The sequence below is a fragment of the Ictalurus punctatus genome, chromosome 24 (assembly GCF_001660625.3).
Source record: "Ictalurus punctatus breed USDA103 chromosome 24, Coco_2.0, whole genome shotgun sequence".
Classification (NCBI taxonomy): domain Eukaryota; kingdom Metazoa; phylum Chordata; class Actinopteri; order Siluriformes; family Ictaluridae; genus Ictalurus; species Ictalurus punctatus.
In genome coordinates this window covers 18,225,175-18,250,458 of record NC_030439.2, presented here as the reverse complement: position 1 = coordinate 18,250,458, position 25,284 = coordinate 18,225,175, and the positions used below count along the sequence as shown (strand labels likewise).

The window sequence follows — 25,284 nt, the reverse complement described above, 5'->3', positions numbered from 1 at the left end:
AACTGGGTGGTGCGCCGCACTCCCTCAGCAGGAAGCCCTGTGTGCGAAATCAGCCACTCTGCTATATCCACTCTCGGAAAGACCTGGTGAAACTAGACATGGTACGTTTTCGTTGTATAATGACTTCCTTTCACTTTTACTCGGATGGTTGTAACTGCTTCAGACGCAGGTCCATGCCCTTGTGTCGTCATTCTTCAAAGCGATTCATCTCTTCGATATAAACTGAGCGGTGTTGCGTACCGGAAAGCGGATATAAGAACGTACACACCGAAGAGTGATTTTTAAAAAAACAAGTTGTGAGCACGATTTTTCGTTTTCTCAATGAGTTTAAAAACTCGGGGCTCGATATTAAAGCTTGGATTTTTTTATTATTATTATTATTTATTTATTTAAAAAAAAACAAAAAAAAAAACAATTATTTCGCTTGCTTGACCAGACACGGAGCCTGGAAATGGCAATGGCAAAAAATGAATAATAACGATAATAGTAGGCTTTATTCGTGATCTAGACTCTGTTAGTCGGTTATAACAGTGTTCTGCTGCTGCTTAAGATAATCTAGAGCGCACGCAGCGGGAAAAATCCGCCAAGTTCAGGTTTAAACAAGCAGCTGCTTAGAAACGAGCGTGACCAATCAGAATCCGGTTCGACGTTACTTCGGGCGACAGCAGTGAAGCGAGTTGTTTAAAATTTTTCTCAAACGCAATGATTCTCAAGCCTCCGCAGCCCGGCCGAGCGCCTGGGAAAGCATCGAACTAAAATAAATAACTCAAAAAGGAAAACTGGATCTAACACGGGTTATGAAAATAAAAGGGAGAGGAAATTTATCGCCGCTCCGTACAATCGCTGTAATGTCACCGTAAACGCCGTAGCTACGTCGTGGCGCGACCCGTAAACGCCGTAGCTACGTCGTGGCGCGACCCGTAAACGCCGTAGCTACGTCGCTACCCGGCGTAAGTTCACTTTCCTGCCGTAGAGAATCGAGTCTATCGCATGTGCAATACGAAGATGTCTTTTTGTAAACGTTAGACAACGTAGAAACAGAAACTTTGGCGTGTTGCTTGAGCAGGTAACTCTTCGTGAATTTAAAGCAACTTGTCATACAATTTAGATGAGAAAAGTAGCTAATATGTTTTAATAGGATATTATTTTATATGCAACAGCTCATGTTTATTAGTCACGGGGACAAGTGCTTTCAGGCAGGATCCACTTCTGACCCATGAAGATTGCTTTCCAGGAAAGCAGCACGAGTGTTTGGTGTGCTGCTGTGTACAGTCGAATGACTCCAGTAAGGTGTTACGAGCTGATAAAACACTGATGAGTGTATTGCTTCTAAATGATTACATTTATACCACTACTGGAAAAAAAAAAAGTCCTTTTTATTGGGGCAAGTGAGTGACGGATTTGCTAGTCTGAAGGACGACCACATGACCATGGTGTCAAGCCCTGAAACCGCAACATTGGTGAGGTGGTATTATTAAATTCACAATAAATGATAACGAGTTTAAATGCACTTATTTCTCAACCTGGAAAAGTGTGTGTGTGTGTGTGTGTGTGTGTGTGTGTGTGTGTGTGTGTATATGAGCAAAAATCACTAGGTTTGTAGATCCTTTGTCTTTACTCCTCTTGTACCACGGCAATCTGGCAACTCTTTTTATCATGTCCCACTTCTCTGTGTATAGTTACATTTAATGTTCTGAAACGAATAAGATCCTCTACTCATTTACGTTATGGTCGCAGTTTGATTTATACAACGCTTTTCCAGACACTCAAAGCGCTTTACGTAGTATGGGGTGGAGAAATCTCCTCAACCAGCACTAGTGTGTGGAATCCACCTGGATGATGCGACGGCAGCCATCGTGCACCAGACACCAGCTATTAGTGGAGAGGAGAGGCGAGTGATGTAGCCAATTCGGAGATGGAGATTATTAGGGGGCCGTGATCGTGAAGGGTCAATGGGGGAATTTCGCCAGGACTCCGGGGTTAAACCCCTACTCTTTTACAAGAGTCCTGGGATTTTTAATGTCCGCAGAGAGTCAGGACCTCGGTTTAACGTCTGATCTGAAAGACAGTGCTGTTTTTACAGTAATGTCCCCATCACTATACTGGGGCATTAGGACCCATACAGACCACATGGTGAGCGCCCCCTGCTGGCCGCACTAATACCACTTCCAGCAGCAACCTTAGTTTTCCCCAGGAGGTCTCCCATCTACGTACTGTCCAGGCTCAACCCTGCTTAGCTTCAGTGGGAAACCAGGCGAGAGCTGCAGGGAGATCTGGCTCTGGCACGAGCTGGTTATCGCAGCTCTAAAAAGTTGTCGAAGACCAAACGATCTAGTAACACAACCGGTGACCTTTTTGTAAAGTAACAAACGTCGAGCGTAGGAAGTCTGGAAAGTTTGACGAGTCAGTCTTGAAAATGTCACACTGTACATGTTTTTATTTATTTTGTGAAGAGTAAAACACTTGCTGGTGTGCGGTTATAGTTAAATAATAAACAAGAGTGTATGAGTCACAGTTATCATTGATTATTTTCCTATAACAGCACGTCCCCAAGAGTGTTACTCCTCTTACACCAAAACTGACAATCCTCTATTAAAGAAGAATTTTTTTTTTTTTTTCCATTTCTAGTTACATTTAATGTTGTTGACCTTCCACGAATCATCCTTCACAGGTCTCTGCTGTGTCCTATGAACGGTTTTATGCCCTGTACCGCCGTTACACAATCAGGCTTCTTCGTGTGGTGATGTAATATCCCCCCCCCCTCCTCCCCAGCCTTCCTTTTTTTTTCTTTTCCCTCTCTTTCGATATGAACAAGACCAAAATAAATTCAGCTCGTCATGTTACAGAGAACCTGCCGCACGCTCCGTCCCGAAGACTATAAAGTTTCAGCTTTACGTCCAGCTGTTTGTTTGTTTGTTACAAGCAAAACACCGGAGACTTCTTCCGTTAACGTTAAAACTCCACCGTATTAATTCCACACGTTTTTTTAATCAGTTTATACGTAGCTGAGACTTTATTCAAGGTATTCCGGTCGAGTTGTTTCAGACGCTGCATCCAGACCGGATCGTGATCCGAGATCAGCCGAGCGCTCGGCTTTCGCACTCCTCTGACTCATCGCTGCTCGTCAGGATGGGGAGGATTCTTGATTTTTATTCGCCCGGGTCTCGGGAGATAGCATGTTTGGCAGCACGGGCGGGTTGAAGGAGGAAGGTTTACGGTAAAGCCGAGGCGAACGCATTAGCAGGAACAGCGTGTGTCCGATTTCACACATCGGCGTCAAAATGGAGGCGATGACTTGGTGATTGCTCAGAGGCATGTTACAGGGCCTCAGTTACAGGGCCAGTCACGTCTGATTAAGTCACGCGGGCCGACGGATGGACGGCGTGAATTCTTGGTGTGTATGAGAGTGTCAGAAGACCAACGCTGCGTTCCACTTCACTCGGAAGTAGGAAGTCTGACCTCGAAAATATCGTTTTCGACAGCCGTGCCTCCGAGCTACTGATCTCCGGAGATAAGGAAACGGAAGGAGGGCGGAAAATCAGTTACGACCTTCAGTCAAATGCATCCGTTGGTCTTTAGAAACTAATGTAGCCTGTGTTTTCACAATGCAACCACAGCAAGTCTTTGAGGGGGAAGGGGTGATATTAAGTTTTCGTGACTATTAAAACACTTTGAGTGCCGTTATAGTCAAATAATCGACGACAGAGTGCTGTGATGAACCCGGAGTTGATTATTTTCCTGTAACGGAACGTCCCTAACTCTTTTATTCCTCTTAACCTCATAACACAATTCTCTGTTTGTTAAGTAAAGGACACACTGCACGTTTTTATCCGTTTATGGTTACCTTTAAGACTGTTGAACGCCCACGAAACATCTTTCACGAGTCTCGGACGGGTCGTACTGTGTGTGTGTGTGTGTGTGTGATCGAGTTTTACTGGATTGTAACGCCGCTACGCAATCACGCTTCTTACTTTTCATTTATTTGTTTGTTTGTTTATTTGAAGCTCTTATTCATACCTCTGTCTCACAGGCAGAATGAGCATCCTTTCATCATCAGGTAGAAGCACGAGTAGACTTCTGGTGTTGCGTCAATGAAAAATAAAACTCAGAGGAAACAAACATTAGAAAATCGTGCACTCCCACACAGAGAGAGAGAGAGAGAGAGAGAGAGAGAGCGCAAGCACTATGACGCTTGTATGAGTGTGCATGCTTTTAGAAGATACCTTTTGGCTCTTACCTGAAGTGTGTAGGAGTGCTATGACAACCTGACCCCGGTAATTACAGGTGTCTGGGTCATCACTGGGGTTCGAATTAAGTGGAGAGGGAGACTGGGAGGACGTGGGTTGGTGATTACAGTCTCGCTTAACGTGATTGAATAAGTCTGCGTGATAGGATGTTGTAAATGAGAGGTTAAAGGAGTTTATAATTAACGACCCGTCTTGTCTCCTAACAGAGATCCCAGCGAGGAGTGCAATGGAATCGGCGGCGCTCTCCCTGCAGAGGCCGCGCCCGGCTCGCGGCTGAACGAGTGGTGTCCCGTGGCCCCTCCTCCTCCTCTTCCTCCTCCTCCACCTCCTGCATCTGCCCCGGTGCCTGTGCTCCATCCGACCAGTATGGGTGACGGTCTGGACGCCGCACCGATGTCAGGGAGCAGCAGCAGCAGCCAGGGGCAACCCCAGCCCCAGTCTCAGCCCTCTCACGCATTCAACCCCCCTCCCCCGGAGATCGTCGATTCATCACGGCCAAAGCGCCAGACCAACCAGCTGCAATATCTCTCCAAGGTGGTGCTCAAGACGCTGTGGAAGCACCAGTTCTCATGGCCCTTCCAGGCTCCCGTAGATGCCGTCAAGCTAAACCTGCCTGTGAGTGTTCAACAAGTCCGTCGAGTGACAGATCTGCGACCTCACGTTGTTTTAATCCTCATATCCCTTTCCCTAATGATGTACTGAATTTGGTTATCCTTCATGCCAGGGTACCAAGGGTACAGAGCAAACTTGTGGGTGGAGCTAGAGAACATTTAGTAGTCAAATGGATTTGTCCCAGAATTGTCACTCGAGTTTACAAATGAAAACAAGGGCCGTGAACAGCTTAAAAAAAAAAAAAAGTGTTACGATAACTTGTGTGGTGAGCTGACCAGCAAGTTAAAAGCGTTAATACTAAAAAAAGAATAACACACAAGTGTATAATTAAGCTCTTCTAACAACGTAGCACATCATATTTATACCCCTGTATACCAACTACCACGGTTGTCAACCAATCATGCGCTGGAGCTATGCAAGGACCGCCTCCTCGTTTGCATGTTGCACATATAAATAAATATGGAAATAAACACACGCGGGAATAAATAAACATAAAAATAAACGAGTATGTAAACAAATATAAAAATAATTAAAAAAAGAAGAATGAATAAATAAATAAGTTAAAAAGGAATTGAAAAATAAATTCAGAAAATAATAAATGGGGGAGTGGTGCCAAAATAAACTTAGGATTAAATTTAATTAAAAATGAATGTATATTTATCGTCATTTTATTCCTTTATTTATTTTCCTATTATTACATTTATTTATTTATTTTTAATAAAACTTACAATTTATTTAATGTATAAAATTTACATCGTTTGAGTTCAGTACAATAATATCATGCACGTTTCTGTTTTAAGCAGTATTTATCATAAATGTGCATATTATATGTTTAATTAGTAAGGAATAAAACACTTGGGGTCATGATGTTCTAGGAAAACAATCAGTGAAGGGTCGGTGTGATGCGGCCCGACCGGACCAGAAGCGTAGTAGTTGATTATTTCCCAGGAAGAGCATCTCACACAGTGTTTTATTCCTCTTACACCACAACATATGGTGTACCAAAGATTACAGTTAGCCTATAGCATACTTTTTATCCATTTATAGTTACATTTAGTCATGTGGAACGTCCATGCAACAAAGATCATCACTTATGTTATAGCAGGGTATAGTTGTTGACGTCGCTACTATAGAAGCGATAAAACCTATTAGAACGAGCGCTTTTGCATTTGGAACCTCTGTCTAGACCGTGTCGACCAATCAGGATGGAGTATTCAGGAGTGCTGTAGAATAATGTGTTCAGCATGTGCTAGATAAACATGCGTGATTAAGCGAGGTTAAGGTTCTCTCTCACAGCCAGGTTGAGTCATTTTTGTTTTTCACTTCCAGCAGTTCCCTGCCTCTGATTCTCACAGTCCGTAACTTCTGCTCTTTTCCTCCTCCCTTCAGGACTATTACAAGATCATTAAAAACCCTATGGACATGGGAACAATCAAGAAGCGGCTCGAGAACAGTTACTACTGGAACGCCCAAGAATGTATTCAAGACTTCAACACCATGTTTACCAACTGCTACATCTACAACAAGGTAACCGGCGTGGCCGCACTTCTCATTGCGTGTGTGCGCGTGTGTGTGTGTTTGTGGGGGGTTGTTAATGGTACGTATCGCCCTCTACAGGCAGGGGATGACATAGTCTTAATGGCCGAGGCACTGGAGAAACTGTTCCTCCAGAAGATTTCGGAAATGCCCCAGGAGGAGAACGAGATCGCCGTCATGACTCCGAAGGGCCGTGGTCGGGGCAGGAGGGACCCAGGTACACACCCCTCTCTCAATAAATGAACGTGGCAACTGCAAATTTAACAGTTTAATTTTTTTTAACGAATTGTACTACTAGGACAATCTTATTTGAATCACAATTTAGATTTTTGGCTTCTTTGGCTGATTAAATGTAGGAGACTATTATTATTATTATTATTATTATTATTATTATTGGGTGTCTTTGTTTAACTTAACCAGTTAACTAACAGGAGATGTGTGTTTTTGAGTCGTATATTTTTATATTTAGTATTTTAAAAGAGACACGTATGTAATGTGACTAAAGTGCTGACTCTCTCTTGTCTCTCTCACTTGTCTCTCTCTCCTCTCTCTTGTCTTTCTCTCTCGCTCTCTCTCTGCTCTCTTTTCTCACCTTTCTCTCTCCTCTCGCTTGACTCTTTCCTCTCTCTTGTGTCTCTCCTTTCTCACTCCTTTCTTTTCTCTCCTCTCTCTCCCTCCTCTCTCCCTCTTTATCTGCTCTCCTTTCTCTCCTCTGTCCTTTCTCTCTACTCTCGCTTGTCTCACTCGCTTGACTCTCCTCTCTCTCTTGACTCTCTCCTTTCTCTTGTCTCTTTCTCTCCTCTCTCTCTCCTGTCTCTCTCGCTTCTCTCTCTCTCTCTCTCCAGGGTTGAACATAAAGCCCCCCGGACCCGGCTTAGATTCTCCGTCGACGACCCCTCAGACTCGTGGCATTTCCAATCACGGAGCAGGGCCACAGACTAGAGGACCCATACCAGGTCCTCCAGCGCTCCCTCCACAGGTGGCTCTGCAGCAAGCTCTTCCTCCTCGAGTTCCCCCTACGATCCCCCAGCTGGGTCCTCCCTTTCCGCTCGGCCCTTCAGACTGCAATCCTCCGGGCACCATCATGACCTCGGTGCCTCCCCCGACCCAGACTGCCCTTCCACCCATGCCCATTCAACAGAGTCCTGCACCGATGCTTCAGAGCGTCATGCCTAAAGTGAGTCCTCAGAGATTAAAGGTAACGAAAGTTCAAATCCAGTGAGCTTTTAAAAAGGTTTTTAGCCGTCCAGGCCATTTTTAACGTGTATTACTAAGTCGTGGCGATTACTCCGGTTCGCTAAATAGCTGTGTATCGATATGAAGCCCCCTGGATCAGTGGTGAAGCATCTTATTCTAATCACTTTAATTAAGTCACCTCTTTACATGCTTATGTTTTGTAAAAGCATTTTTTAAAAATTCTGCCCTTTCCATTAATACACACTTCCCTTAAAATTGTACTTTGATAACTCATGCTTTTAACAGGAAATGTATTTGAAAATGCACTGGTGATGAAAAATCGTTGGTGAATTTGTGACTAAGGGCGTTTACAGACCTGTAGGTCTGTGTTTAAATTGGGGACTTAAACTGGGTCGCGTTCTCTCCTCGGCTCGGTTCGCTTTCACAAGGCAACATTTCAGAGTGTACCAAAATGTGTTTACGCAAGTCACATGTGAGTGAACTGTCCTCTCATTGGTCAGAGTGCGCCTGTTTACGTTCCAGGGTTCTGTCACAGTTAAACCGTGGTTCATGTTGCGAGCCTTCAGCAAAACAAATGTTTTTTTTTGTTGTTTTTTTTAATGCAGCGCAGTTCCCATGAAGCATTGCTGTACAGGTTGGTCGATTGGGTCGGATTGCTTTCTCGTCACAAGCGAACCGCTCCAGAGCTGGTGAACGAGGTCTCGGCCCGATTGCTTTGGTGTTAGGGCTGCACGATTACGGCCGAAATGATAATCACGATGATTTTTGATCAATGTTGAGAACACGATTATTCGTTGATTTCTGGGACAACTTATTTTTACTGCACTTTCACATATAAATAATCAGACCGCTGCTTTCACTTCCACGTTGTGCTACATTCCTGCTCATGTACAAATCTTTGTATCAAATTAGACCGGTCCTTTAATGTGCATCATCTCGTAGAAGCAAAATATAAATAAAATTGTACCCAAACTATAGGATAAGTAAAAATAAAAATGCCATCAACCAAATGAAAATCTGCATCAAGTACAACAATACGAAGCAAAGCTGGCAGCTCGAGCGCTAAAATGCTAACTCGTTTCCGGGTTTCGGCTTTACATAATGACGTCATCCCTGCGCCGCTCAGTGGTGATTGGCTGTCAGTTCAGGAAGCGCTCGATTTGATCTGCGGCGGAGTTTTCTATGAGCGGAGGACGAACTGTAAACGTCAATATCGCAGTCGGATCACGTTCATGTAAGCGTGGGCAGTCAAAATCGTAATGGAGATCGATATTCGATTAATTGTGCAGCCCTAATTTGGTGTGGCTTAAACGAACCGAACCAAGGGAGAAAACGCATCAGGCTTCGAAACAAACGCTCCAAACGAGCCACGTGTGGGGGGGAAAAAGTTTGTCGTGTAGTGACGCTAATCTGGATTGTAACGTTCACTATTCACGATGCTCAGATATTCAAAATATCTTGTATCACTTGTTAAAAAGATTAATTGTTGTCCAAGCCATTTATTGCCTCCTTTTTTTTTTTTTTGGCCACAAAACAGCAGAGAAAAAGCCAGAAGAGGAAAGCAGACACGACGACCCCCACCGCCAATGACCAGCTGAGCGAGTCCTCTCCCGCGGAGTCCAAGTCAGGAAAGACTCTCCCTCGGAGAGAGAGCGTGCGGCCGTCGAAACAACCCAAGAAAGAAGCGCCCGATTCCCAGCACCATCTGGCCTACAGCGCGCCCGCCGGCCCAAACAGCCCCAAAGTGCTGGAGCAGCTACGCTACTGCGCCGGCATCGTGAAGGAGATGTTCGCTAAGAAGCACACCGCTTACGCGTGGCCTTTCTACAAGCCGGTTGATGTGGAGACTCTGGGACTGCATGACTACCACGACATCATCAAACACCCCATGGACCTCACCACCATCAAGGTGAAAATTCATGAATTCATCGCGCGCGTGTGTGTGTGTGTGTGTGTGTGTGTGTGTGTGTGTGTGTGTGTGTGTGGGGAATATTTTCTAGTCTTGTGCAGCGAAAGAAGAGAGTGTCATTTGAAAATAATTATATAACGTGCTCGAAAGGACGTTACGTTATGTTTTTAGTAGAAATGATAGTACTTGGAGCAAACTCAACCAAAACACGCATTCGCAAAATAAAAGCCGCTGTTACAGAAATGATTACAAAATTCATCACAGAGTAAAGTGAAATTTAATTAGGGCCCAAGCACTGAAAGTGCCCTGTTGTCCTAAGGATTATTATTATTATTATTATTATTATTATTATTTGTTTGTTTATTTATTTATTTACCTTTTTCGGGGTTTTGGGGGCCCTTAACATGCTCAAAAACTTATGAAATTCTGCACACACCACATGGGCGTGGTGGGGTGGCTCTCTAGCGCCCCCTTTTACACTGTACGAAACCTTGGGGCGTAAACCGTTACATACTCGTACGTATACGTACGAAACTCGGTAAACATAACCTTCTCATCGAACTGAACAGCTTTCACCCTGACCGTCATTAGCTCCGCCCAACAGGAAGTCGGTCATTTTGGATTTTGTGAAAGTGCCTGTGGTGAACTTTTAAATACTTCTCCTAGGGAATCAACATTATGGCAAGACAACGAGGATGCAGAGTTGCGAAGGGATTATTGATATCTCGAACGGGAAGTGTCTCTCATCTTCTGCATGCAAGGAGTGATTTTAGATGAAACTTGAGCTGTACGTTTTGTACTGGGGGCTGAGCACATGGATGAGACTATTGTGAGTCACGGTCATAGCGCCACCAACTGGCAGCAGCAAGTGTGTTGACTTTACAATAATCGTCTTATCTTTACCCGAATGGCCTCTGACTCGGTCAGAATAATGTCAAGGCGTGGCTGATGTAAAATTGTTAAAGATTTTTGATATCTTATATATTGTTGCCATGGTAATGCATCAGACATTAACGTTCGTATCTGTTTTTGAGTCCCTTAGCATGCTTAAAATTTTATGAACGTCAGCGCACGCACACGTCAGTGTAGTCGGCCCTTAGTAGCAGGCAGAAGCTAAGTGGAGGAGAGGGAGCTCTGTAGCGCCCCCTTTTGACTAAAGTGGTTTTACCTTCAGTCACCAATCTCGGTACATATATTGAACTCATCAAGCCGGACAACTTTCAAAATGAGTCATCGGCTCCGCCCAGCAGGAAGTGGGCCATTTTCGATTTAATCTGGATCTTTTTTTTTTTTTTTTTTAAATTGCACGCTTTGCATTTTAAAATACTCCTCCTCTGGGATTCATGCGTCACAAAACATGGACAAAATGATGCCAAGCCATTGAATATGCTAAATTTCAAAGGGACACTTGAGCTCTCAAACGGTTTCGCCATGTCGAGGCAATCAGTCGGAAAAAATAATCGGCCGATTAATCGATGAGAAATAATGGTTAGTTGCATATTGTGGTTTTATTTATTAATGACTTTAGGAATTCCCTCGCTGTTCCTCGCAGTGTAAACAGACCCTGACGTCATCGCTGCATGCTGTGTTTTGGTTTCCGTAGCCACGTTGTCTTCGTGCAGGTATCGCTTGTTTTGACTATCGCCGTTTGTGTGTTTTTTGTTTTGTTTCGGTAGGACAAGTTGGACAACAGACAGTACAGAGACGCGCAGGAGTTTGCTGCGGACGTGCGGTTAATGTTCTCCAACTGCTACAAGTACAACCCTCCAGACCACGAGGTTGTGGTGATGGCGCGCAAGCTGCAGGTACACAGACGCACGCCGCCGAAACGCACAGACGTCACGCGTCTTTCTTTCACACCAGTGAGAACTCTTAGCGTTTTTTTTTTCTTTTTTTCTTTTCTTTCTCTCTACAGGACGTGTTTGAGATGCGCTTTGCTAAGATGCCGGATGAGCCCGAGGAGGTCTTTACCCCTGCGCCTGCCCCCGTGCTGCACCCTGCGGCCCCTGTGAAGCCTCAGCCGCCCATCGCCGCCCCCTCGTCCTCCGACAGCTCCAGCGACTCCTCGTCCGAGTCGGAATCCTCCACCGACGACTCGGAAGAGGAGAGAGCTCAGAGGCTGGCTGAGCTCAAGGAGCAGGTGCGGAAAAAAGACGTGTGTTTTTTCTTTTCTTTTGGCCTTAGTGTTAAGGAATAAAAATGTTAAGGAATAAAAATGTTAAGGAATAAAACACTTGGGGGTCTGCTAAAATAGAGAACTAGCCAATGACTCAAGTGGTGAAGTTGCTGTTAACACCATGAAGTTGATTTTATTTTTGCTGAAACAGCATGTCCTGAAGTGTTTTATTCCTCTTATACTGCAGCAATGTTCCAACTCTGAACACTTCTACTTTTTGAAGGATGACACACTGTACTTTTTATCCATTAATAACTACAGTATCTAAGAACTTTCTTTTTTAAAGCCTTTTTAAACCCAAGTCCATGTATCAGTCGTTAGCAAAGAAACGATCACGTTAACACAGTGGTTCTCGTAAGTTTACATACCCCTTTGCAGAATAGTCAAGACACAATAATAACTGAATCAACACAAACGGACCAGGTCAAAAGTTCACACGCGTTCGATTATTAATACTGCGTGTCGTTACCTGGATGATCCACGACATGATGTTCTGTGAGAATTCTTCCTGAGTCCCGTGTTTATCCCGAGCAGTTAAACTGCCCACTGTTCTTCAGAAAAATCCTCCGGGTCCTGCACATTCTTTACTTTTCTAGCATCTTCTGCATATTTGACCCTTTCCCAACAGACACTGTGATGTCGAGATCCGTCTTTTCACAGCGAGGACGACTGAGGGGCTCGTACACGACTATTACAAAAGGTGCAAACGTTCACCGATGCTCGAGAAGATGACACGATACATTACGAGCCGGGGTGGGGGGTCTGATTTGAGTATGATTATTTTTTAATTAGTCAGGTCCAATCGAAAACGTGAAGTAATCGACAAAATGTGCTAAGAAATTTTTTTTTAATCCATCAAAGGCTTAAGAATGACTTTAAACGTGTTTTAATCATGATGGAAGTGTCCATGCCGAACCGTGACGATGCAGCACCACAGAAAATCAACACAGAGTGAACTTTAATACACTAGAGCGAAAGATCGAGTGTTAAATCAGCATTGAAGCGTCTGATTAAGAGCGACTGAGTGACAAATCAGCGTTTAAACTGTGGTAATGTTTAAAATAAGCTGACTGAGCTGGTGCCACAATTATAGATAAGATATGAGAACGGTGACTCAAAGAAAATGGGGGAAAACCCCCCCCACCTAATGAGAGCGCTGCTGTAGGACGGTATAAAAGCATGAGTCACGATTGTATTAATCAGACGGTCTGCAGACGTGTCTCGGCTTTGTTCCGTTTTCAGTGAAGTCTGATGTTTGGTGACTTAAACCCCATGATTTTTTTTTTATTATTATTTATTTATTTATTTATTTTTAACCTTTGGTTGAGGAGATTTTCCATCACAGGGGGGTGTAAACTTTTGAACAGGGTGGTTGGTGTAATTCGTTGTTGTTGTTTTGTTTAAATTGTAAAAAAAAAAAAAAAAAAAGTACCGCCCTTCAAAAGCTACATCAGATATTTAACATGTTTCCCAGAAGACACAATAACAATTTACACAGATCGTTCTGTTCAAAAGTTTACACACCCCTGGCTCTTCATGTACCGCGTCGTCTTCTCGAGCATCGGTGAACGTTTGCACCTTCTGTAATAGTCGTGTACGAGTCCCTCAGTCGTCCACGGCGTGAAAAGACTGATCTCAACATCATGTAGCCTGTTGGAAAGGACTCAATTATACAGAGGATGCTGGAAAAGTAAAGAATGTGCAGGACCTGGAGGATTTTTCTGAAGAACAGTGGGAGGTTTAACCGCTCAGGACAAACACGGGACTCTTGAATAACTCTCACAAAACATACACGCATCGTGTCGTGGATCATCCAGGTAACGACACACGGGATTAAGAATCAAGCGTGTGTAAATTCAGTTATTAGTGTGTCTTGGCGACTATATGTAAACATCTGTTATGTGAAATAGCTTATTAAGGGCAGGACTAAATAAACAACTAAATGCTATTTTTATGATCGCACTTATTTAAAATGAACATTTTTGCAGATTCTGCAAGGCGTATGTAAATTTGAGCACAACTGTATAAACCTGTGATTTGCAGATGCACTACTGTCAGAGCTGCTGTTAAAGGAAATTAATCAACACCTTCTGACCAATCAGAGTTGAGAATTTAATTACTGTTTTATATATATATATATATATATATATATATATATATATATATATATATATATATATATATATATATATATATATATATATTGTGTGTGTGTGTGTGTGTATATAATATATGTGTGTATATATAATATATATATATATATATATATATATATATATATATATATATATATATATATATATCTATCTATATCTGACACATGCTATAACATGCAATGTACATAAGCTATAGAGCCTCTTGTATTGCGACATCGCACTTAACATTCTGGTTAATTTTCACCGAGATTAAAGTTTTGGCCCTCTTGAATTTATGGTGGATGTGTCCGGCATCAATGCAGCGTAATCTTAACGCTTTCTATGTCCCATGTTTGATTGGAGTCACAGTGTGTCAGGCTTATGTATTCACATAAAATTCACAGAACAACAACCTCTTGGTGAAAATAATAAATAAATAAATAAATCTGTCCTGTGAATTCTGTAGTAGTGTTAGTGTTTGATTTTTTTTTTTTTGCGTCTCTTAGCCTAGTGCTTGGAGTTTTAGTGCTATAAAACCAGGTGGTTTTACATAACGACTTCTCGTAACGTCTGGTCAATCTCTAGCGATGACCACATTCGAGGACAAAATGAGTCAAAGTATAATTATATCACGTTGTACTTCCTGTTTGTGCGGTGCAGCTCAAGGCGGTCCACGAGCAGCTGGCAGCCCTGTCTCAGCCCCAGGCCAGCAAACCAAAGAAGAAAGAGAAGGACAAGAAGGAAAAGAAGAAGGAGAAGCACAAAAAGAAAGCCATCCCCGGACTGGACGAGATCCTCGAGCCTCCTTCTGCTCTCCCGACCCCGAAGAGCAAGAATAAGAACAACAAAGATCCTCTGCCCAAGAAGACCAAGAAGCCAAGGTGAGCCAGAGAACCATTTTATTTTTTTAAATAGTGAGAAAAAACAATGTTAACTCATTAATTCTCCTGCGGTCTAGATGTATATGAAACACATATGTATATGATAGTGTATTAGGAACAATCCCCTAATAAATACACCGTCATTTGAAAATGAATTTTTTTCTGTTCTGGTCCCGCAGTAAGAAGGAAGGCATGAAGAACAACCGCTCCATTCCTCCCCCGGGCACAGCGCCTCCCACCCTGCAGCCTGGGCCTGGCCTCGACCCCGTGGAAGAGTCAGGTCTGGCAGGGGGACCGGGATCCGCGGGCTTGGTACCTGCCGAAAAGTGCAAGCCCATGTCCTACGAGGAGAAGAGACAGCTGAGCCTCGACATCAATAAGCTGCCTGGGGACAAGCTGGGCCGTGTGGTCCACATCATTCAATCCCGCGAGCCTTCGCTGAAAAACTCCAACCCGGACGAGATCGAGATCGACTTCGAGACGCTAAAACCTTCCACGCTGCGAGAGCTGGAGAGATACGTTTCGTCCTGTCTCCGCAAGAAGAAGAAGCCTCCAGGTTCGGCTCTTCTTAGTCCGTTTTGTCATCTCGGCATGTCCTGTTGAGTAATTATCCCAGTGAAACGCTATTTATAAGAGAATTGTGTGATTACAGTACGATCACAGGGCTGTTATGTGTTTGTTGTTGTATCCTGTGTCCGTTGTTTGTTTGTAATTATACTATGTTGCCTTCTTGCGCAAGGCTCTGGTTAAATAAATAAGGGACGAATGGTGAACGTATGAGCTGAAAGCCAGTCAGATATTTTACTGGTAACGCTTTGCTTTTCTCTGTCGACCGCGTGATGAAATTTTTTAAGTAACAGTCGCAGTTTTTTTTTTTTCTTTAAAAAGAAAAGGAATGATGTAATAAAATCAGCTGCAGTATTTTACACAAGTGCAGGTGCATCTCAAAAAAATTTCATATCGTGGAAAAGTAAAAAAAAAATTTCCGTAATTGAATTTAAAAAGCGGAACGTTCGTATATTGTAGATTCATTGCACGTAAAGTGAAATATTTCAAGCCCTTTTTTTTTTTTGTTTTTATCTTGAGTACTGCTTACAGCTCATGGAAATCAAAAATCCAGTAACTCAAAATATTCAAATAAAGAATTTATAATGCAGAAATGTCGACCTGAGAAGATTTCTAATCAGCAAATTAACTCAACACCTTTTTTACTAAAAACACCGTTGCTCGTTGGTCCAAAGTCCTCTTTGGATGAAAGTCAATGTTTCATTTTATTTGGAAATCAAGGTCCCGGAGTCTGGAGGACGAGTGGAGAGGAACAGAATCCAAGTTGCTTGAAGTCCAGTGTGAAGTTTCCACAGTCAGTGATTATTTGGGTTGCCATGTCATCTGCTGGTGTCGGTCCAGTGTGTTTTCTCGAGTCGAGAGTCGATGCAGCGTCTACCAGGAGATTTTAGAGAACTTCACGCTTCCATCTGCTGACGAGCTGAATAGAGATTCTGATTTCCTTTTCCAGCAGGACTCGGCACCTGCCCACAGTGCCAAAACCACTAGTAACTGGTTTGCATGGTGACCGTGTTATTACTGTGCTTGATCGGCCAGCCGACTCGCCTGACCCGAACCCCTATAGAGAATGTACGAGAGACACCAGACCCGACAATACAGACGAGCTGAAGGCCGCTATCAAAGCAACCTGGGCTTCCAGAACACCTCGGCAGTGCCGCAGGCTGATCGCCCCCATGCCACGCCGCACCGATGCAGTAATCCATACAAAAGGATTAAAGCCCCGACCGAGAATCAGTGCATAAATTACCATACTTTTCACAAGTTCGACATTTCTGTATTATAACTTCTTTATCCTAATATTTTTTGAGATACTGGATTTATTTATTTATTTTTAGAATATATGAAAGTTCCACTTTTTTAATTAATTTATGGGGGGAAAAATGTATTTTTCCATGATATTCAGATTTTTTGAGATGCACCTGTATATGTAGAATACAATATCGATGGATGATAATCGTCTGCAGTAAATTTAGAGCGTCTCGTTCAGATGATTTATGCGTTTGTTTATGTCTCTGGTTAATGTGCCTCATGTGAGGGTTTACTCAAAATTCTACAAAATTCCAACACTAATATTCACACTACCCGATTACAGAAAAGACCGTGGAGACTATGAGCGCTAAGCCGAAAGGCTCGTCTTCAGACTCGGGCAGCAGCAGCGAGTCGAGCTCGTCCGACAGCGAGGACTCGGAGTCAGGTAAAAAGATGCTTATTTACGATTCCTCTTTCAGCTGCTCTTAATCTCGCTGCTTGGTTTCGATTACAACCAGCTGTTTATCTCATGACAAAATTCAGGAATGGCCTCTAAATTGAAGAAGAGAGGTCACTCTGCTAAAGAGGGGAAGAAAGGCCACCACCCGGTGATAGCGCCAGGTATGGTCCAGCCCCAGATGCCCCTCCAGCCCCAGGCTCCGGTCTTACAGCCCACAGCTCAGCTAAAACAACAGCAGCAGCCACAACAGCAGCAGCAGCAGCATCCGTCTCCTGCAGCGTACATGGCTCCTCAGGTCACGGCGCTGGAGTCGTCGCAGCTGCTCGAGAACACGTTTGACTCTTTGCCCCACTTTGGACAGCCCCTCATGCACATGTCCCACCACACCAACGACTCGTCCTCTCCTGCCCCGCCTCACCTCAACGCTCACACAGCAAGTGGCCCCGGGTCACCTGACACGCACCCGTTCTTAAACCAGCACCCCATCCTCCAATCCCCAGGTACACAGCAGCATCCGGTCAGACATTTCTCTTCCCAAGTTCTCGTCTGCAGTAATATTAACCTAGAACAAGCACTCGTTTAAACTTGGGTTGTAAATGGTTGTACTACATATCAACCTTTTCATAAAAACATAAGCGTAATGCGTTTCCGTTACAGTAAGAATACGTTTCCAGTTAGACGATATGTTTTGCATTTTGAAGCGCTAAGAAACACGGTACCTAAAGATGAAAGAACATATATCAGTAATTTATGTATAAGGCTTTAATAGGAATCAGTGTTGTTCTGTGGCTCTGATCTCAGACGTGATTGTTCGGAGAATAAAGTGCAGTACGCAGGGTCTGCGTTGTCGTTATACGATCGTTCACGTAGCGGACATGTGTTGTGTTGTGTTGTGAACGGGGCGGCATTTTGGAATCGGCCAAACTGAATGAGTTCTGCGTGAGGACAAGTTTAAAAGAAAAAACGGTGGTGTTTTAAGAAACATAAAATCTAGTCGCACGCCGTGTAGCTCTACTTCGAACGTTTGCATGAAATGATTTTCTTTTTCCTCGTGTTTTTCTGCAGCACTGCACAACGCTCTGCCTCAGCAGCCTTCACGTCCTAGCAACAGAGCAGCGCCGCTCCCCGCCAAACCCCCGCAGCCCTCGACTCCCCAGCAGCCTCTGCAGCTCCAGCCCCAGCAGCCCCCTCAACCCCAGCACCACCTCCCTCCTCACCTCCTGCACCCCCATCAGCCCATCCGCCAGAGGCCGCTGTCCCCTCCTACGCTCACTCCGCAGGGCCTTCTCTCCTCACAGCCTCCTCAGTTACTGCTGGAGGATGATGAGGAACCCATGCCCACCATGCCCCTCAACCAGGTCCTCTTCCTGCAGCAGCTGCAGCAGGGTCGACAACAGCAGCAGCAGCAGCAGGTCCCACTCATGCAGGCCCTCCAGGGCCGTCAGTCACAGCCACAGAGCCAGCCTTCCCTGTTGCAGACGGTGCAGGTGCAGTCACAGCTTCCTGTGCAGACCCAACTGTCTGTCCAAACTCAACCCCAGGCTGCTCCAGTGCACCAGCCCTCGCCGCAGATGCCCCAGCATGCACCCAGACACATGCAGCAATCGCAGAGCCAGCAGCAGCAGCAGCAGCAGCAACAACAACAGCAGCAGCAGCAGCAGCAGCTGGCTTTCTCACAAGGCCCAGTGCAGACCACACAGACGCAGCCGGCGCAGCACAAAGTGGCCATGACTCCCAGTAAAGCGCAGCAGCAGATTATTCAGCAGCAGCAGCAGCAGCATCCTTCTCCACGTCAACACAAACCTGATCCCTATAGCACAGGTCAGAGTTAACAGCCCAGGTTTATTATTATTATTATTATTATTACATCTGATGCCTGTCGCCTAGCAACAGTACGTTTTTTTTGTTTTTTTGTTTAAGCGTATATTTTATCGCAGTGTTGGTCAATTTTCACTTCGGTTTGTGCTTTCCTAAATGACCTCCGACGCCACTCGAATACCTGCTGATTATAACAGTGCAGTGATATTCAGACCTCGTAGCTACCTAAAGGGAGTGATGCAGTGGTGCTTTAGTCTTTTAGTTTGTCCAGCTCTGCTCCAATAGAACAGCTTCGACTTGCATGCTAAAATCGCCGTCGACACCATCACGCTCGTTATCTCTTAGATCACTAACAATACGAATCTTGTTTTGGACAGAAACTAAAGTGTGTGAAATCTTAGATTATTTAAAGCCCTGTTCGTGTAGAGGGGTTAAAAGTGTTACACGGTTAAAACGCATTGTTAACCCGTTACTGCCGCGAGGATGTGTGTACTTCACCTAGAATGTTTATGGCTTCTCTTTCTGCTTTAAACAGGACACCTGATAGAGAACCCCTCTCCTCTCATGATGCATTCCCCTCAGATTTCTCAGTATCCTCCTGTAGGCCATCAGTCTCCTCCACAAAACCTCCAGCCTAAAAAAGTGAGTGAGATGTCATTCCATTCACGCCATCACGATCACCGTCGTCGTCCGTTATTCCGTCCCGTGTCGCTAATCCGCATCCACGTCTTTCCCACAGGAGCCGCAGCGAGGGCCGCCGGCTCTCGGGCCTCTGAAGGAGGAGAAGCAGTCGCCCTCGCCCGTGATGAGGAGCGAGTCCTTCAGCCCGCCCATACGCCAGGAACCACACAAACAGCCTGAGAGCAAGACACACATGCCGGGCCACGGCCAGCAGAGTGAGTTCAAATGATGTTCTACAGGGTTTTATTTTAAACGTTGACGTTTTACAAAGCCCTCCATGTTATTCTCCGTTTAGACACACAGTCGGTAGGAAGCCTTTTTTTTTTGGTTTGCGGCTTTGCAAAAACAAATTCACATGCAACGTTGATAGGAATTTTGCCTACGTTCACGTTACAGGTTTTCATTGCTTCATTTGTGACTACGTTAAAGAGCGATTATGGATCTCCTGCAGACGCACAGGTCGAAAAACTGCGTATTACAGGTCGAAAGGAAGTTTTAAAAAGAAAAAAGGAAGGTCTCTTTAAAAGAAGACACCATAGGATCTTCTAAAAGCACTCAACCCTGTTTTTAATTCTGGGAGTTGATTGAAAATCCTGCAGCTGATGACGGTGTGGTTTATACACAGCGAACTAGTATTCAGAAATGTATTTAAATCCTCCTTGAGCTCAGTTTTGAGACTTTTTATTTGTCTTTGGCATTGTAGCCGTGTTCCCTTGTGATTGTGCTTTCATACTACTTATACTGTTGGTTTTTTAAATATATATATTATTTACTTATTCCTTGAGTTAATTTCAAAGTATCATGTAAATCACAGATTTCTCCATCCTTCCACTGCTGTCCTCCATTATTGTTTTGTTATGCACTATTGATACTGGAGGAAGATGACGATGTCGCATGGTGACTTATCTTATATTGGACCACATATGAAAGAAATTGGATTTCTTCAATCCAGAAAAAAATAAATAAAATCACATTCGTGTCAATTCACTTCAATTTGATGACGTGAACGGAGTGTTATTCAGTCCTAGTGTTAGCATGAGAGAGAGAGAGAGAGGTTTATAATCTTTGTGAAAGACATTTTGACCACGTCTGTGTTTATGTCTCAGGGCCAGACATGAAGCCTCTGGACACGTCTCGCCCCGTAATCCGCTCCTCGGACCATAGCGGTCCACCCCCCACCATGCCGGACAAGGACAAGTTCAAACAGGAGCCCAAGACTCCTGTGGCTCCTAAAAAGGTACAGGTGGGTGGAAGGGACTAAAACTTTGTCTTTCGTTTTTAAATATTTATAGACACGTCTGTATGTAATTCTGTATGTACGGTTCTTGCATGTGCGGTTGAATTTTTTTTTTTGTTTGTTTTTTCTTCTTCTCATTTCTCTTTCAGGATGTGAAACTGAAGAACATGGGCTCATGGGCCAGCCTGGCGCAGAGGTCCACGTCTACGCCGTCCTCGGCGGTGAAATCGAGCAGCGACAGCTTCGAGCAGTTCCGCCGAGCAGCCCGGGAGAAGGAGGAGCGGGAGAAAGCGCTGAAGGCTCAAGCAGAGCAGGCAGAGAAGGACCGGCAGCGCAGAGACCAGGAGAAACATCGGTGAGACAAACATTCAGCTAATACGAGGAACGACTGTGTTATGTACATCTGACCACACCCCTTTCTTTCCCCTCTCAAAGCCACAGGCGGTGATATCTAACTTCTCTCAATTGCCGATAGTTACGGGGCTCGATAGGACGGTTTTAGCTGTTACACCATAGTAGGGAGGGGTAAAAAATATATATATATATGTTTTGACTAAATTTTAGACGCCAAACCTGTGCATTATAGAGCTGTAACGAGTCGACCTGCACTTCCTGTCCACGATTGATTACTGACATCATGATGCAATCTCAGCATCAGGGTTGGGGGGGGGGGGGGGGTTTCCTGTTTTAAAAATATTATTTATATGAATAATTCCTTACCGCCATGAGGAATATTAAAGTAGTAAGAGCTCAGTGAAAGACTCTTTACCATTTTCTCTCTCTCTCTCTCTCTCTCTCTCTCTCTCTCTCTCTCTCTCTCTCTAAAGGGGCCGTGATGATGAAGATACGATGGAGGTTCCTCGAAGGCCCCATGAGGAGCAGCGGAGGCGCTCTGAGCACCAGCAAGCCCAGGCCGCTCCGCCACAACAGCAGCACCAGGCCCCGTCCCAAACGCCAACCCAACAGCCCCAGACGCCGTCCGCCCCGCAGCCGTCACAGGCACCCCCTCAGTCTCCAGCCTCCAGCCAGAGCGCCCTCGACCAGCAGAGAGAGATGGCACGCCGCCGCGAGCAAGAGAGGAGGAGGAGAGAGGCGGTGAGTGCATAGGGCCTCATCTGCATGTATATAGATGTTTTTTATTTTACTTTCCTGTCCTCGCAAAATACTGGTCTGGGGGAAAAACACCCTGAAAGACAAAAGGAGATATTTTAATAACTCTTACCGCTCAGACTGGAGGACTGTTAAAGAGCGGGGGGAAAAACGTCACTAAGGATCAAGGTTATAGATTTTGTGGATTTTGGGCAGTTACTTTGGCAAAGGGAGACTGCATCCAGTACTAAAGTTTTCTCACACTCAAAGAATAATCAAAGAAATTCAACCTTTTATTGAATATAATTTAGTTTAAGCCATTCATTTACCAGTCATTTTTTTCCCCCATAGCATTTATTTTTAATCCATCTTTACCGAGGGTGCCAATAATTCTAGCGCTGATCCTTTTAGCGTTTATTTAGTCTTGAATGTGACTAATAACTAGTTTTATTACGCTTTAAAAAATGTATACAGGTTTATAATGGCGAGGAAGAAACGCGACTATATTTCTGTAATAAGGAAAATCGTTCTAGCTGCTAAATGAACGTAATGATCATCATTAAAAAAAAAGCATAATTATACTTAATATATGAAAAGTCTCAAAGTAAATATTTATATTTTAATATTATCAACGGCTAAACGTTGAACTGGATCACCGCCGTGCAGTCCTTAACGTCTTCTGCTCTTCCTCCTACAGATGGCAGCTACCATCGACATGAACTTCCAAAGCGATCTGATGGCGATCTTCGAGGAGAACTTGTTCTGAAATGCACGAGGAGGCACGAGAGACCGCAAAACAAAAAACAACAACAACAACAACACAAAAAAAAACCCTGACAACAAACGTAAACAAAACAAAACCGCGAACGGATTCCTCTGCGTAGAGCGAAACGGACCGATGAAGCAGTAAGGGAATTTTAATAAAAACGTTTAATAATTCTAAAAGACCCCGACTGGGAGCATGAGAAAAGCACCGCAGAGGCAGAGATGGCACTTGGCGAAGCTGAGGCCTTGACAGGACGCCCCCTGTAGCCTTAGCGGGGGGGAATAAAAGAGGGACCCTCGAGCTGGGACATCATTGCCTCTCTGGCATTATTCCTGGATTTAAACCCATATAAGTAGCAGGAAGGAGAGGACGTTTCCGTGGGGCGCCCTTTCGCACGTATGGGAGCAATGCTTTGGACCTTGATATCAGTGGAAGTATATCTAAGTGACAACAGTTTAAAACGTACTGATTTACCCGTAGTAGGCTGTTCATCAACTGCCAGATGTGTAAGGGGTATTGCTTTTTTTTTTTTTTTTTCTCCTTTTCTTTTTTCTTTTCTTTGTTTTTTTTTTTTCTTTTTCTTTTTTTTTTTTTTGGAACACAAGCAAGCGATTTATGCTAACAACTCATGATCATAACGTGAGGAGGAGGTACACACCAACCTCACCATACGCAACACGACATTCACCGAGCAGCAACAAAAATAATACACCCAAAAACACACACACATACAAGTGTTAACACTTTCTTTTCTTTTGTTTTCCCATTATGTAGGATCTACTGTAAACATTTTTTTATTTTCTTAAACATTACGTTTGTTTTTTTTGTTTTTTTTTCCTTTTAAACTTTCTTACCAACACTTAACCCTTTTTCTTCTGATGTCTATGCCAAACCAGAGTCCTAGTCCCTGATATATATATATTTTTTCTTTCATTTAATGCGCCTTTTCATTTGTTTTTGGTTTTTTTTCCTTTTTTTCTTCTTTTTTTTTTTTTTTTTTAAATATATAGATATATTTTCTTGTCCTCCACACCAGACGTGAAAGTTTAGGTAGGCTTGTTTAGTAGAATAAACCTAATATATGCATTATTCCGACAATTGAAGACGAAAAAAAAAAAGGTTAAGTTATACTCTAATCCGGCGCGAGAGGAGCGGTTTACCTGTTGATCCTTGAGTTTGAGATTTGTTTTTGAAAAGCGTACAGTGCGACATTACTTTGTGTATTATACATGATAGAAAGAAGACCTGAAAGCGTCTGGGGAAGCGGTTCAGGTTCACGCTTTACTGCGTTTCTAGAAATAACCATAAGCTCGAGTGCGTATGAGCAGCCGGCTGACTCTGAATCCTCTGAGACTCCTCCGAAGTCACCTCTCGAGCACTCGTACGTGTAGTGCATGGCTCCTCTCTCTCTCTCTCTCTCTCTCTCTCTCTCTCTCTCTCTCTCTTCTCTCTTTCTCTCTCTCTCGCTTTTATTTTTTTTCCTGTTTTTGTTTTGTTTTTTTATTCTTTTCTCCTTTCGCAGATCGTTTCATGATAAGCAACCGGAGGGGACTGTACGCCGTTCTAAACGTGACCGATTACGAGAGATTTTGAAAAAAGAAAAAAAAAGGAAAAAAAACAAACAAAAACCATTACACAGAAAAAAAAAAAGAAGAAAAAAAAGCGCAACGGTTCTGATTTTATATCATTGTTCTTGTTCAATTATAGTGGCTGTGAGTTCTAATTATGTTCTTTGAGTCGGATTTTAGGGTGGGGCGGAAGGGGAGGGCAGGGTGGTGTTTCAAGGGGCACACTTTAATTAATTAATTAAAGCAGGTTCTCTCGAGTTTTCTCCTATGGTGTTTTCTCCAGTGCCTGTATTGTATTGCGATTCTAGTTGGCATATATTACACTCTCGGGGAGGGGAGAGGGAGGGGGACGTGAAAAGGTTTCAGGAGGGAGAACTTGCAGTTTAGCGTGGGGGGAAAGCCTGTGTTTAAAAAATAAAAAAACAATAATTAAAAAAAAAAAGGAAAAAAAAAAATACACACACAAAAGAAAGGTCAACATTTTATATTCTACCCATTTACGAATATTCAGGTTTAAATCTAGTTTTAGCTGGACTTCTTAACTCTTCACCCGGAGATTACGTTTTTCTTCTTTTCTCCTCGAAGCTTGTTTTAAGAGGACGTGTCTTGAGCAGCCGCATACTCGTATTCCGTGTGTATGGATAGCTGTGTGTGTGTGTGTGTGTGTGTGTGCGCGAGCGAGTCGGTTTGGTCTTCAGTATGTGGCACAGTCAGAAGTCGTGCTCCTCCACGGAGCGTTCATAAACACTTTCACAAGAACGAGTTGCTTTGCTGTCGCTTTTTTTTTTTTTTTGGTTGTTTTGTTTAGTTTTTATGTGTTTGGTTTTTTTTCCCCGCCCCTTTTTACGAAGTCCGCATAAATAAATATACACATTTCTTTCGTTTGTTTTTTTTTTATTTTTATTCGGTTTGTAAAAGGTGAAAGAAGAGACTCTTCATTCCTTCAAGCCTTTAAATGTATTCTGTTTGTGTTTTCCTCTAACAGTCAGACATGTATGTGCCATAGATATGGTTTCACCGGAGAATGTGCTGACCTGCATCTCAGCAGAGAGTTTGCTTTATTCAGGTATTTTCTTTTTCTTTTCTTTTTTTCTCCTTTTTTTTTCTTTTTTTTTTTTTTTCTTTTTTTTTGTTGTGTTAAACATTTCCCTCGATTA

At 43.6% G+C, this 25,284-nt stretch overlaps 1 protein-coding gene across 9 annotated transcripts in view; it reads left to right on the top strand.

Moving 5' to 3' along the window:
- The window catches only part of brd4 (bromodomain containing 4), a 62,559-nt gene extending 37,977 nt beyond the window's left edge, over positions 1 to 24,582 (top strand). For 4 of the 9 annotated variants that reach the window (XM_017454578.3, XM_047150655.2, XM_047150654.2 and 1 more), the window contains 18 exons: positions 4,454 to 4,862; positions 6,249 to 6,386; positions 6,477 to 6,612; positions 7,241 to 7,593; positions 9,130 to 9,501; positions 11,178 to 11,306; positions 11,417 to 11,656; positions 14,473 to 14,693; positions 14,873 to 15,249; positions 16,852 to 16,953; positions 17,052 to 17,468; positions 18,034 to 18,789; positions 19,322 to 19,428; positions 19,526 to 19,682; positions 20,574 to 20,710; positions 20,854 to 21,059; positions 21,532 to 21,799; positions 22,491 to 24,582. In XM_017454578.3, coding sequence (XP_017310067.1) covers positions 4,614 to 4,862; positions 6,249 to 6,386; positions 6,477 to 6,612; positions 7,241 to 7,593; positions 9,130 to 9,501; positions 11,178 to 11,306; positions 11,417 to 11,656; positions 14,473 to 14,693; positions 14,873 to 15,249; positions 16,852 to 16,953; positions 17,052 to 17,468; positions 18,034 to 18,789; positions 19,322 to 19,428; positions 19,526 to 19,682; positions 20,574 to 20,710; positions 20,854 to 21,059; positions 21,532 to 21,799; positions 22,491 to 22,559 — 4,434 coding nt within the window. In that variant the 5' untranslated portion in view covers positions 4,454 to 4,613 and the 3' untranslated portion in view covers positions 22,560 to 24,582. The remainder of the gene's footprint in view (positions 1 to 4,453; positions 4,863 to 6,248; positions 6,387 to 6,476; positions 6,613 to 7,240; positions 7,594 to 9,129; positions 9,502 to 11,177; positions 11,307 to 11,416; positions 11,657 to 14,472; positions 14,694 to 14,872; positions 15,250 to 16,851; positions 16,954 to 17,051; positions 17,469 to 18,033; positions 18,790 to 19,321; positions 19,429 to 19,525; positions 19,683 to 20,573; positions 20,711 to 20,853; positions 21,060 to 21,531; positions 21,800 to 22,490) is intronic. The other 5 variants (XM_017454576.3, XM_017454574.3, XM_017454577.3 and 2 more) reach the window with 5 other exon arrangements.
- The last annotated feature ends 702 nt before the right edge of the window (positions 24,583 to 25,284 follow it).